The sequence below is a fragment of the Pempheris klunzingeri genome, chromosome 11 (genome assembly GCF_042242105.1).
Source record: "Pempheris klunzingeri isolate RE-2024b chromosome 11, fPemKlu1.hap1, whole genome shotgun sequence".
Lineage (NCBI taxonomy): Eukaryota > Metazoa > Chordata > Actinopteri > Acropomatiformes > Pempheridae > Pempheris > Pempheris klunzingeri.
In genome coordinates this window covers 1,122,501-1,135,057 of record NC_092022.1, presented here as the reverse complement: position 1 = coordinate 1,135,057, position 12,557 = coordinate 1,122,501, and the positions used below count along the sequence as shown (strand labels likewise).

Genomic DNA, 12,557 nt, shown 5'->3' with positions numbered 1-12,557 from the left:
TTTGTTATTTGTTGTTTATGGCGTTTATTTCATTTGTAGATGTAACTATCGCGATATTTCACAGAGTCGTTGTCGGCCAATCAGCGCCGTTGGTGTCATCACGATCGGCCAATGGGGGCGTCAGCTTGATCCCGTGATGTCGCCAGGGAGGGAAAAGTTCCGCTGCGGTTCGCGGGCTGAAACAGAAACACACACCATGGACGTGGAGATGGCGGAGGCCGAACGGGAGAAGAAGCCGGCAGAGGGCGGACACAAGGCGGACACAGACGGCGGAGAGGCCTCGGCCAAAAGCTCCGGCGGCGCCTACGAGCTGCCCTGGGTGGAGAAGTACCGGCCGCTGAAGCTGAACGAGATCGTGGGGAACGAGGAGACGGTGAGCCGGCTGGAGGTGTTCGCCAGGGAGGGAAACGTCCCCAACATCATCATCGCAGGTCAGTGTGGACATGAAAAGGTTTATATCGTCCGCAGAGTGAAGCTAGTCCGGGACCAGAACCACAACCACTGCATGGAGCTCTGGGGGTCCAGTAACTATAACAGAACCACTACAGGGATCTCTGGGGGTCCAGTAACTATAACAGAACCACTACAGGGATCTCTGGGGGTCCAGTAACTATAACAGAACCACTACATGGATCTCTGGGGGTCCAGTAACTATAACAGAACCACTACATGGATCTCTGGGGGTCCAGTAACTATAACAGAACCACTACAGGGATCTCTGGGGGTCCAGTAACTATAACAGAACCACTACAGGGATCTCTGGGGGTCCAGTAACTATAACAGAACCAAAATGGACACCAGACCTTTGTTACAATAACTAAGTTTTCTTTTCCACAGTGTGTAAAGTTACTAATAACAAAGGCCAATTTAAAACTCTCCCTGTGTGTGTGTGTGTGTGTGTGTGTGTGTGTGTGTGTGTGTGTGTGTGTGTGTGTGTGTGTGTGTGTGTGTGTGTGTGTGAGATTAGCTATTACACCTATTAAAATCAATAAAACTGTTTGGTACTTTCACTTCAGTTCCATATCTTTGCTCCTTTAACAGAGAGACGTTTTATATAAAGCGTCACCGTATGATTGAACTTTCTCACAGAGAATAAAAAGTCTCGTGCTGTGTGATCCAGGTCCTCCGGGCACAGGAAAGACCACCAGCATCCTGTGTTTGGCCCGAGCTCTGCTGGGAGCCTCCATGAAGGACGCCGTGCTGGAGCTCAACGCTTCCAACGACAGGTGAGGCTCCTGCCGGGAATAACGGGCGACAAGGACAACGGAGAGGCGGAACGTCGACGCACGACAGCCGACTCTCGCTGGCGTTAACGGACGCTGTGTGTTTGACCGCAGGGGGATCGACGTGGTGAGGAACAAGATCAAGATGTTCGCTCAGCAGAAAGTCACGCTGCCCAAAGGACGACACAAGATCATCATCCTGGACGAAGCCGACAGGTGAGACGTCATAAGGGGGGGGGGGGGGGGGACTACAGGAGCTGTGCAGCCACCAGACAATTAAAGGGAGAAGAAGGACTTTTATTACACAAAACTGGTCTAATTTCTGCTTTTTTTCTTGCAAAATCCTGAATACGTTGACCTTCTCAGACCTCTAACAATCTTTGAATCCTCACTAATTAAATTATCTGTGAACGGACTGCACACAACTATTATTATTGCTGCCCTTTGCAGTGGTTTTATTGTTGATTTCTTTATTAGACTACTATTATAATACCTTTATTTAACCAGGATGTTTCTTTTATAGTCGGGCTCCATATAGTACTGAACACAGAGGCCCATAAGAGTTACAATTTTATCACAGCATTCAAACATTAACATTAAGAGAGACCTTATTTTTAAACCTGGGCCTTGTTTGTCTTTACCAGCCAGATTAATGTAACGTGATCCTTTGGGACAACTGCACCTGATCACAGTAGGTCCACTAAAAGTGCTTGTTTGATCCACTGACAGGCTCAGAGTGTTATTCTAAGTGTGTGACAGCATCATGGAAAGGATCCCTACAGAGAGAGACCTGGAAGATCCTTTTGGTTTAACCACAAACAGCACACACACCAGACTACATTCACTAAAACAGGGATTTTAGCTCACAGAACACAGGAGTTTCTGCCGTGATCTGTATCATTGTATTTGTATCATTGTATGACTTTAGTGTTTTAAAGGGTGAGTTCAGATCCAATGCAGCAACAGGCAACAGCAGACCAGCAGCTCCTGTGTTCTGTGAGGTAAAATCTCTGTTTTAGTGAATGTAGTCTGGTGTGTGTGCTGTTTGTGGTTAAACCAAAAGGATCTTCCAGGTCTCTCTCTGTAGGGATCCTTTCCATGATGCTGTCAGACAATCTGTGAGCTGGACTATTTGAAACATCCATCATGAAACGTGTTTTGAATGTGGTGCTCAAACGGCTGATATGTCTCTTAAATTACTCTGTTAGTAGGAAAGTGAAGATTCTCTGCAGGAATTTCTGGACATTTGTGGAATTAAAGAATTAAAAAAAAAAACTACTGGGGAAGGTATTGGAAAATCAGGAAATTAGTTCATCTGATAGGTCATGGAAAGTAATGGAAAAGTCAGGGAATTTCACCATTGACTGAGAGTGGAACCTGGTCTCTGGGGACACTAGCTGATCTGGAGTATTTTCCAGAAAATCCCACCTGTAAGGTCTCCATCCTCCTTCCAGCATGACAGACGGAGCCCAGCAGGCGCTGAGGAGGATAATGGAGATCTACTCAAAGACAACGCGCTTCGCTCTCGCCTGCAACGCCTCCGATAAGATCATCGAGCCGATCCAGTCTCGCTGCGCCGTGCTGCGCTACTCCAAGCTGACCGACGGGCAGATCCTGGCCCGGCTGCAGGAGGTGGTGGAGAAGGAGCGTCTGTCGGTGTCTGACGACGGGCTGGAGGCCATCATCTTCACCGCCCAGGGGGACATGAGACAGGTGAGGGGCGGGGTTGGAGAGGTGGGATATTTTTAAACCTGGGCCCTATTTGTACATATGTTGGTCTCTAAATGACTGGAGGGTAGAAAAGGTTTTGGAATTGGCCACCAGACTCCATTGACAAAAACAGTAATTTTACCTCACAGGTCATCTGAGTTTTTCTTCATTAGATCATGATTTTTAATTATTTGATTAAGTATTATAAACCTTTTCCATGTACACTGGCAGTACCCCTGGTGGGGTAATGCCTGTTTTAGTGAATGTAGTCTGGTGTGTGTGCTGTTTGTGGTTAAACCAAAAGGATCTTCCAGGTCTCTCTCTGTAGGGATCCTTTCCATGATGCTGTCACACACTTAGAATAACACTCTGAGCCTGTCAGTGGATCAAACAAGCTCTTTTAGTGGACCTACTGTGATCAGGGGCAGTTGTCCCAAAGGATCACGTTGCAGCCATTGCAGCCCGTTTGGTGGCTGCTGGCTGAGGTGATCTACTGGACCAGTTCCAACAGGTTTAAAAAGGTTTAAGAGTCCGCTGTCTCACTCTAAAGGCACACAGTCATTTGTCTGACTTCCTGTTTCTTGTGTTTCCAGGCGCTGAACAACCTGCAGTCCACCAACTCTGGCTTCGGCTACATCAACAGCGAGAACGTCTTCAAAGTGTGCGACGAGCCTCACCCACTGCTGGTGAAAAGCATGCTGGGACACTGTGTGGAGGGGAACATCGACCAGGCCTACAAGGTGGTGGAGCAGCTGTGGGCGCTGGGCTACTCGCCGGAGGACATCATCGGAAACATCTTCAGGGTCTGCAAGACGTACCAGATGGCCGAATACCTCAAACTGGAGTACATCAAGGTGACAAATCCAGAAAAATAATCAGCAGCAGTTAAAGTAATTTATCAAGCTATCAAGAATTATCTGGTTCAAACGTCTCTGATTAATTCAGGACAAAACGAGACATGACTGCTCTGGAAAATGGTTTCCTAGCATGTTATTGTCTCACGTACTATAAAACAAAAATAAGGGGTCATGGAAATGTTGAAATGCTCCTTTAACCCGTCGACCTTCCTAAACTAAACCAAACTAATCGTCATCTCTGGTTCTGTCCTCCAGGAGATCGGTTTCACCCACATGAGGGTGGCCGAAGGGGTGAACTCCCTGCTGCAGATGGCCGGTCTGCTCGGCCGCCTCTGCAGCAAGACGGCGCCCCCTGCTGCCAGCTGAACCAAACAACTTGACAATAAATCTCTTTTTCATGAATCTGTATGTTTGTGGTTGTTTTACTGACACATGTTGAAGCTTACAAACCTGAGTATTTTCTACTTCTACTCCAGGACATCTCAGAGGGAAATATTGGACGTTATCACTTCACTACATGTGACAACGTTTGTTACTTTACAGATTCAGATCTTTTCACACAGTTTATGAAATGTGATGTTTTCTTATGAGTTTAATCAAAGTTAACTACCCAGCACATCATTCTGATGACTGCTGGAGATTTTTTTCCTGGTTGCAGCTTCTCTTCACATGAATATTTGCTGCTTTTCCTTGATTTGAATCTGTTTTTAATAACGTTGGACACAAGCAGCATCATGAAGGAACCATTTCTCACCATTTTTTACAAACCAAACTGTCGATGGACATTTCTCTATAATCATCTTATGTCTCTTTATAGTTTTGTGTCTTTTTACAATTGTTTTGTGTCTCATAAGTTTATTTTATGTCTCTTTATAATCATTTTATGTCTCTTTATGGTTGTTTGATTGACTTTCCAGCTACAAATGTCAACCATCTTAATCCATCCACAATACTGATACTTGTTGAGTCATTTTTCATCCAAAAGTGGACTGTTGGTTGGACACGACGAGCGCTGTGAAGGAGTCACTCTGGGCTCATTGTGACGTCATTATTCTCACTAATTTTCACTGTTTTTACAAACCAAACAGTCGATGGGCTGATGGAGAAAATAATCAGCAGATGAATCCAGAGTGAAAAGAATCATCAGCTGCAGTTTGATACTAAATAGTTACAAATGAGTAAAATCCTGCTTTTCCATCAATAATGAGGAATAATAATCTGATGGAATATATAATAGTACAACAGTTACAGGGGGAAGCTTTTCTGCTCCACTACTTTTACTTTCATACTTTATACTCCTACTTTTATGAGTGAATATTCTGTATTTTTACATTGTGGTATTAGTACTTTTACTTAAGTAATGGATCTGAATATTTCTCTACCACTGAATATTAGGATATTAACCCTTTCATGCACGAATTATGATAATCTCAGTTTTTTTTATTAAGTGTTTTTATTCATCTTTAGGCATGAAAAACAAGGCTTCGCACTGGGTAGCAGTGGATGAGATGATGCAGTAGCTTCACTGTAGTGGCTGATGTGCAACTATGCCACCAAAACTCATGCATATACAAGAAAACAGCTTTTGAATAGCTGCACACTGTAGTGACCTCTATGCATGAAAGGGTTAATTATAGTTAGTCTTATTTATTTTTATCTATTATTTTAATCTTGGTTCAACTGTGTAAAGCACAGTTGCAATGTTTAAAACTTTTTAAAGTATAAAGTTTTGTACTAATATTAATGTGAAAAAGGTGCTTTTAGTTAGGATCAATAACCCGTCAGTCAGCTTTTTGTTTACATTCCACTGCTGTTAGTTTGCCTCACATTGGCACTGGATGCTGCATAATCACCAGCTACTTTCATCTAAAGCCAAAGTCAGTTTGTATTTTGCTGTAATCCATAATAACCTTTCATGATGTCGTAGTTCAGGTGGTCTGATGGAAAACTGGACTCCTCTGGGTTTTAGTAAATCTAGTCTGTGACTTTTTTGGTCAGTCACATCATGTGTGTCCAGGAAGTGGACACTTCTTCCACCGCTGCAGAATAAATATTCAGGGTTGGTTTTTTTTGGATAACGAGCTTTATTTCATTACAAACCTTGTGTACATTAAAAGTCATGGAACAACAAATCTCAGAGTAACAGAACAGCTACCAATGCTTCAGTACAGACCTCAAAAGTAACAGTAAAAGTAATAAATATGAAGAACAATAACGGTTACAGTTAGTATCTATCAAATGAAAGAGCTGAGTATTTGACTGGGTGAGTTACAGTTCGTGGGTCGGCACGTTTTTCCTCGTACACACTTCGTCTGCTCGTAAGAACCAAGAGGTACTTCCTGCTCTGGGAGCTGTTCTCAGTCCTCCACCAGGCGGCAGCAACACGCCATCGTCTCCTCTAACACGGGACGACGTTTAAAGTGCAATTCAGCAAATTCACTTCATGTGACTGACGGCAAACAAGTTCCAGAGCAGAAAATGACCTCTACTGACGACGAGCCTTCAGTCCAGAGAGACACAAACTAACCGCAACAACACCGTAGAAGAGAGTTAACTTTCACCTTCCGCCTTACTTCTATGTGGAGGTGTTCTCCGAGCTACAGTGGAACAACATCTGAGTTACTCACGAGACAGACACCACGGTTACGGTTTGCATGCCAAAACTCCACGACGAGCATGCTTGAGCAGGGGCGACAGCTTCTGCGACGGCTCGACTGAAACTAAAACGCGTCTCAGCGATGGAAAGAGGAGATGCACGATGAGGTAACAGGTCGCTTTCAGGATCCCCATCGAAGGAAGACGATAGAGGGTGATGAAGCAACGATTCGCCTTAAAATTATGTGGGTTTTTTTTTAAATCTGTAGTTTACCCTCCAGAGCCTCCAGAACTATATCTGTGTCCAAGGAGGTGACAGGATAGACGTTTTGATATTTCTTGCTGTTAAATCAGTTACTTTTAAATAACAGGTCTTTAGTCAGGAGCAGTATAACTGAAATCCAAAACTACTTTTGCGCCTTCATTTTTGGTGAAATGCTCCTTTAAGGTTACTGTAATTTGATGGGTAGGAAAAAAATAACACAAAAAAGAGTTCATCATTTCAGAAACGATTCTTCATAGCAACCAACACCACCACCACTACCAACGACAGCCATAACAAAATAATATGTATAATAATATTAATAATAGTAGTAATAAAAACAAGGGGTCAGAACCAAACTAAAGGAAGAGAAATGATCAATCTGCAGAACAGTCTACCAAAGAAACACAACACAACAGTATATAAATATGAACCAGCTGAACTCCATGTACAGGTACATCTACAGCGTCCCCATGGCAACCGCATAGCTCCAGGGAGGAGGGAGTCAAAGCACGAATCAACATCGGCATCATAAACAGCACAGGGTAATGGAGCCAACATGGCTGCCGCTGACACCAAACTGTTGGTGACAGCAGCCGAATCTGAATTTAAGGTGAACTCCCTATTTGCACAGAATCTGGTGTCTAAATGACTGGAAGGTGCAAAAAGTCCACTAAAAGAGCTTGTTTGATCCACTGACAGGCTCAGAGTGTTATTCTAAGTGTGTGACAGCATCATGGAAAGGATCCCTACAGAGAGAGACCTGGAAGATCCTTTTGGTTCAATCAATCAATCAATCTTTATTTATATAGCGCCAAATCACAACAGCGTTATCTCAAGACGCTTTACATGAAGAGCAGGTCTAGACCAAACTCTTTAATTAGAGAGAGACCCAATGATTCATGAATTCAAAATTAAGGATTCAAGAATTCCCACATGAGCAGCATCAGATGTTATATCGCTCTCTGCACACACACCAGACTACATTCACTAAAACAGGGATTTTACATGGCAGAACACAGGACTGTGTGACTTAAAAACACTGAAGTTACATGACAAACATTATAACCGAGGCAGCAGTCGACCAGTGTTCCCTGTGTTCACCAGCTAAAATCCCTGTTTTAGTGAATGTAGTCTGGTGTGTGTGCAGAGAGCGATATAACGGCTGTTTGTGGTTAAACCAAAAGGATCTTGCAGGAATCAGATCAGGTTTACATCGCAGCCTGTTTGGTGGCTGCTGGCTGAGGTGATCTACTGGACCAATTCCAACACTTTTAGCACCTACCAGTCATTCAGACACCAGGATGTGGACATACAAGGTTCAGGTATAAAAATACCAGTTACCCCTTGAGGGCGTTCCCGACAACAGTCATCTGTACTTTATAAGATGTTGTGACCTTTTTCGGTTCTTTGGGAAGAACGTTAACAACTACAAACGTGGAACTGTTTGGCTGCTTCCTACGCAGAGGAAAGTTCCAAGAGTACACAGCGTCTGTGTAGGAGGAGGAGGAGGAGGAGGAGGAGGAGGAAGAGGAGGAAGAGGAAGATAATCAAAGACTAAAGAGAGAGACAACAGAGCATGAGCAGTCCTATGCGGTCATTTCAATGGTTTGTGCTGCGGTGTGTTCGGGGCTGGAGGAGTTGGCGCCCTCTGGCAATGTGTTGGTGGCACTGCGGCTCCGGACGCCGTCTGTGGAGCCGACGCTGGAGGCGGAGTGAGTCCTGGAGCGGACCAGTCGGGTCATACCAGCCGTGGGCACTGACAGAGACACGAGTGTGCCGTTAGTGACAGAGTGCACCAGTGTGGAGGCCGTGTGTGTGTGTGTGTGTGTGTGTGTTTGTGTGCCGATTTGAATCGTCCACACTGTGACCGAGCGGCCGGATTCAAATCTGATGACGGTGAGTCTGAGGCTCCGTTCACGCTGAAGCTCAGAGTATTTCAGATTCTCTGTTCAGTGTGAACAGCAGGAAGATGCACTGAGTCACATTTTTGTTTTTAAAGTCTCACCAGGAACGCTGCAAAATGTGAATCTGAGGCATCAAATCTGAATTAAGATGTAACGCACAATGATGACACTGAGAATTAACACTTCAGCATGAGGTTTTAGGCCTTTTCCACCACAGACACTCCCGTAACTTCACACTGGTTGTTGATTATTAAGTGTTAGTTAATGATAAGCCACTTGGTGATTGCCAGAAAATGAACAATCGACTAATTTATATTTTATTTATCTATGGATGGATGGATTTTATTCATATCTTTGGTTTCTGGACGTTTGAAACTGAAGAGATCAACGTGGCCTCAGAGTCCAGTTTTTAATTAATCATTATCAATCAAACTAATAACAGGGTTCCTGGTAAATTAAATTTATGACTTACTTTATGTCTTAATCTAAAAAGTCGATTTATTATGTTAATGCCATTACAATTTTAAGCACTTTCAAGAACTTACTTCAAAACCCACTTTTTAAACCTTGAAAAAGCATTTCCAACGATGTCCAGCACCAGTAGGAACCCTTTAACCCCTGTATGTTGTTCAGGTCTGTGGGACCCCTTTTCATTTTTTTTATCAAGAGCAAAATGATATGATTAATTATTTTTTCAAACTCAGACTCATTGGCCTTGACTCATATTGATGAGTCTGAGTTTGAAAAAATTATTAATTATGTAATTTTTCTTTTGATAAAGAACATGAAAACGGATGAAATCGGGTCCACAAACTCGAACACCATACAAGGGTTAATACATCCAATAGCTGCGTGTGCAACAGCAGTGCAATAAGCTTCCAAACCTGGTTCAAAAGTTGTGGTTTTGGTGCATTTTTTTGTGGCATATATCTGAGATGCAAAGCAGCTGTGTTGGCTCCTTCCTGGAGTGGAAAAGGCCAGTCTGTTTGAACAAAAACAGGCGTGATATCTTCTGTTATTGTTCCTTTTCTCGTATCTTTCAGCTCATGTTATGTTTCACCCTATAGATGATTGTCGTGACTGACTGTCTGCAGTGTGAACGGAGCTGAAGTGTGTTGGCATGCAGCGCAGCCAGCTGGTTACTTTTCACTGCAGAGGGGGGAAAGAAATCAGTGTGATCAGCTGATCAGCAGCATGCAGACAGACACACACACACACACAGACACACACACAGACAGACACAAAGGGAGGGAGGAACAAGATAAACAAAAGCAGAGAAACTGAGATGGAAATGGAGAGAGGCGAAGTAGTGGAGAAGGTTTAAGATTCTGGTTGAAATCCCGATACCTGATTGGCTGCTCAGGTGGTTTAACATAACATGAGGGACTGGAGAAAACGAAGACAGACAGACAGACAGAGAGACAGACAGAGAGAGAGAGAAAGAACAAGAGCAGAGAGGAAGGCAGGCAGATTGAGAAATAATTGTAGTTGTAATACACAGCCTGTAGAATACACACACACACACACACCAAACGTATTAGTGTGTCTTGAGGAAATCCAACTGCCTCATACACAACGGTGCAAACTGCTACTTACAGTTAGTGAGGCAGGCTGTAGACACACACACACACTAAAAATAGGTACAGACGTTTCTACAAATGTTTACACCAGCAAACACATCATTTCTTTCTTTCTTTAAGAATCACCTGTGGCCACCTGGGGCAGCAGAAACACGCTGTGAACTAAATATCAGCACATTTTCTCCTTTTAAGTTGACGTGTTGAACAAAAAGTCCAGTAAACACAGAGCAACATGATCTTCCAGGTGGAGTCGTGTTAGCGTCACCTGGTGAATCTAATTCCAATGTTCGCTGTCTTTTAGCTCTATTTTTGGGTCTTCACCGCCACCTATCTGTCTCTTTAGCTGCCAAAAGCTCCACTATGTTCACCAGCGGGTCTCTAACTGTGTCTGTCTGCTGTTTGTACAGTATACGGTGGACTTTTATAGCTTTCTAGCTGACGATTAACACGCATTCATCTCTTTGTGTTGCAACTTAAAAATGAGATCTTTCCTGAATGTCTCAGTTGCTGTGTAAAGGACTCGGGACAGTTTTTCCAGAAAGAATTCGGGATGAGTCACGGAAGGGGTTCAGTACCGGCAGGCATTCGATTCATGAAGGGACCTTTGTTTGGTTAGCTTGGTCGCTAGCCTTATCACTAGGAAAATACTATCAAACTTTTCCACAGCATGGATCTGATGTTTCCTTCATTCGTTGTTCCTAAATAAGATTAATCATCATGTCCAGTCTCGTGTATGTCACGTCACTGTTGTCACTGGATGCTGAATGCAGCTCACTTAACAGCCACTGGTGTCATTAATAACAAGGATTTTCTGAAGAATCTATCAAGCAGCTGCAGCGATTCAGACAAAACTCAGAGTTGTTGGACAAAAAACAGGATTGTGTTCAGAAACATGAGAGACAGAGACCAACTGGAAGTTCAAAATAGCACTCAATCAAACTCAGTCCGGACCAGGCGTTAGTGAAAGTTAGTTGTTGTTAATAAAAAGGAGTTTCAAGAAACTTTTAGTATCTCTTCTCCTAGACTTAGACGTGTGGATGTCTAAAAGCTACAGAGATGAGTGGTCTCTGAGTAACATGTAGAGAAACAGCAGAAGATACTCACTGTAGCCCATCCCCTGGACAAAATACTTGAAGGCCTCTGCTAGTTTTCCAGGCTGAGGAAAGAAACACACACACTGCAGTTAGACTGGCTGACGACGTACAAAACTGATCAGTCTTTATTTCTAACCAGCGATGAGCCAACAGCTACATCTGACCGACAGATTCAGATTTCTAAGCTTTTCATCCCAGTTACTTTGGACATTCAGGACAAGTGATACAAACTAGATGGTTAAAGGACAAATTCACGTGTCCTCGTCTCACACGACCAGATATGTGTTTAAACTGGAATAATGGCAAAAATGTTTTAAGACTTGGAAAAGTGTAAATTATCCTTTAAGCCAACTGTGTGACCTTGAAAATCCATTGGGTACGTCTGCATCGCGTCTGCAGCTGCGATCCGGTTTTAGTTTGTCCTCCGTGTGGCTTCATTTCCCTCTGGGAGCATTTCAGAGGCGTTTCACCTGATTGATTAGTCGGCTTGCTCAGATTTAACATTATTTTGTCAGTTTTAATTGTCTTTATTGTAAGTATTTCCTGTTTCGTTGTGCTGCAGTCTGCAGACGGTACGCTGAAGTGACGGTTAAAGTGTTTTTCCACCTCCAAGATGAACCTCTGGCCATCATTAAAAGAAAACCTGGTGCCAGATTTTATAAAATAATATTGATGTATTTGATAGGATATTCAATCAGAGGTCTGCATGGAGTGTTTTATTTTGAAAAACTGATCGGATTCCCTTTGCCGTTTCTTTGTGTGACTTCCTGTCCAGCTCATTTGCTCTGTGCTGCCTGATGAGGTGAGTCCAGGTGCGTATTTTTAGCGGAGCGAAGAGCCACCATCAGCTCGGGAAGCCAGGACGGGACGCAGCTCTACATGGTGGAATTTAGGAGGAAGTGACTCAGACTCACCTGCACCACCTGAGGAAGCCCTCCGCAGTCTGCCATCTGGTGGAGAGACAAAGAACCTATTCTCAGTTTGAGGTCGACCCACTGACAGAATCCTAAACAGACTGCACACAATATCACCTCCAAGAGACAGACAGACAAAGAGAGAGAGAAAGAGACAGACAGAGAGAGAGACAGAGAGAGGAGAGACAGACAGAGACAGAGAGAGAGAGAGGGAGACAGACAGAGAGAGAGAAAGAGGGAGACAGAGAGAGGAGAGACAGACAGAGACAGAGAGAGAGAGAGGGAGACAGAGAGAGGAGAGACAAACAGAGAGACAGATAGAGAGAGAGACAGACAGAGAGGGAGAGAGGGAGACAGAGAGAGGAGAGACAGACAGAGAGAGAGGGACAAACAGAGAGAGGGAGACAGAGAGAGA

General features: G+C 43.7%; 2 protein-coding genes across 2 annotated transcripts in view; one reads left to right on the top strand and one right to left on the bottom strand.

Annotated features, from left to right (window-relative positions):
* Positions 1-146: 146 nt before the first annotated feature.
* On the top strand, positions 147-4,192 carry rfc2 (replication factor C (activator 1) 2). Its single transcript, XM_070839622.1, has 6 exons — positions 147-431; positions 1,121-1,226; positions 1,338-1,439; positions 2,678-2,936; positions 3,527-3,787; positions 4,046-4,192. The coding sequence occupies exons 1-6, from the start codon at positions 197-199 to the stop codon at positions 4,154-4,156; spliced, it is 1,074 nt and encodes a 357-aa protein (XP_070695723.1). The 5' UTR covers positions 147-196; the 3' UTR covers positions 4,157-4,192.
* Positions 4,193-7,667: 3,475 nt separating this feature from the next.
* Positions 7,668-12,557, bottom strand: part of LOC139210158 (protein NDRG3-like) — a 21,000-nt gene continuing 16,110 nt past the window's right edge. Inside the window, exons 14-16 of the mRNA XM_070840143.1 lie at positions 12,143-12,178; positions 11,239-11,290; positions 7,668-8,406 (exon numbers count right to left, since the gene is read on the bottom strand). Of these exons, the coding sequence (XP_070696244.1) occupies positions 8,237-8,406; positions 11,239-11,290; positions 12,143-12,178 (258 nt within the window). The 3' untranslated portion in view covers positions 7,668-8,236. The remainder of the gene's footprint in view (positions 8,407-11,238; positions 11,291-12,142; positions 12,179-12,557) is intronic.

Bases quoted from the DNA above. Each gene is read 5' to 3' on its own strand.
- rfc2 (XM_070839622.1), top strand. From the start codon at position 197: ATGGACGTGGAGATGGCGGAGGCCGAACGGGAGAAGAAGCCGGCAGAG. The intron at 432-1,120 runs GTCAGTGTGGAC...TGTGTGATCCAG, and splicing joins CCCCAACATCATCATCGCAG to GTCCTCCGGGCACAGGAAAG. The intron at 1,227-1,337 runs GTGAGGCTCCTG...GTTTGACCGCAG, and splicing joins CTCAACGCTTCCAACGACAG to GGGGATCGACGTGGTGAGGA.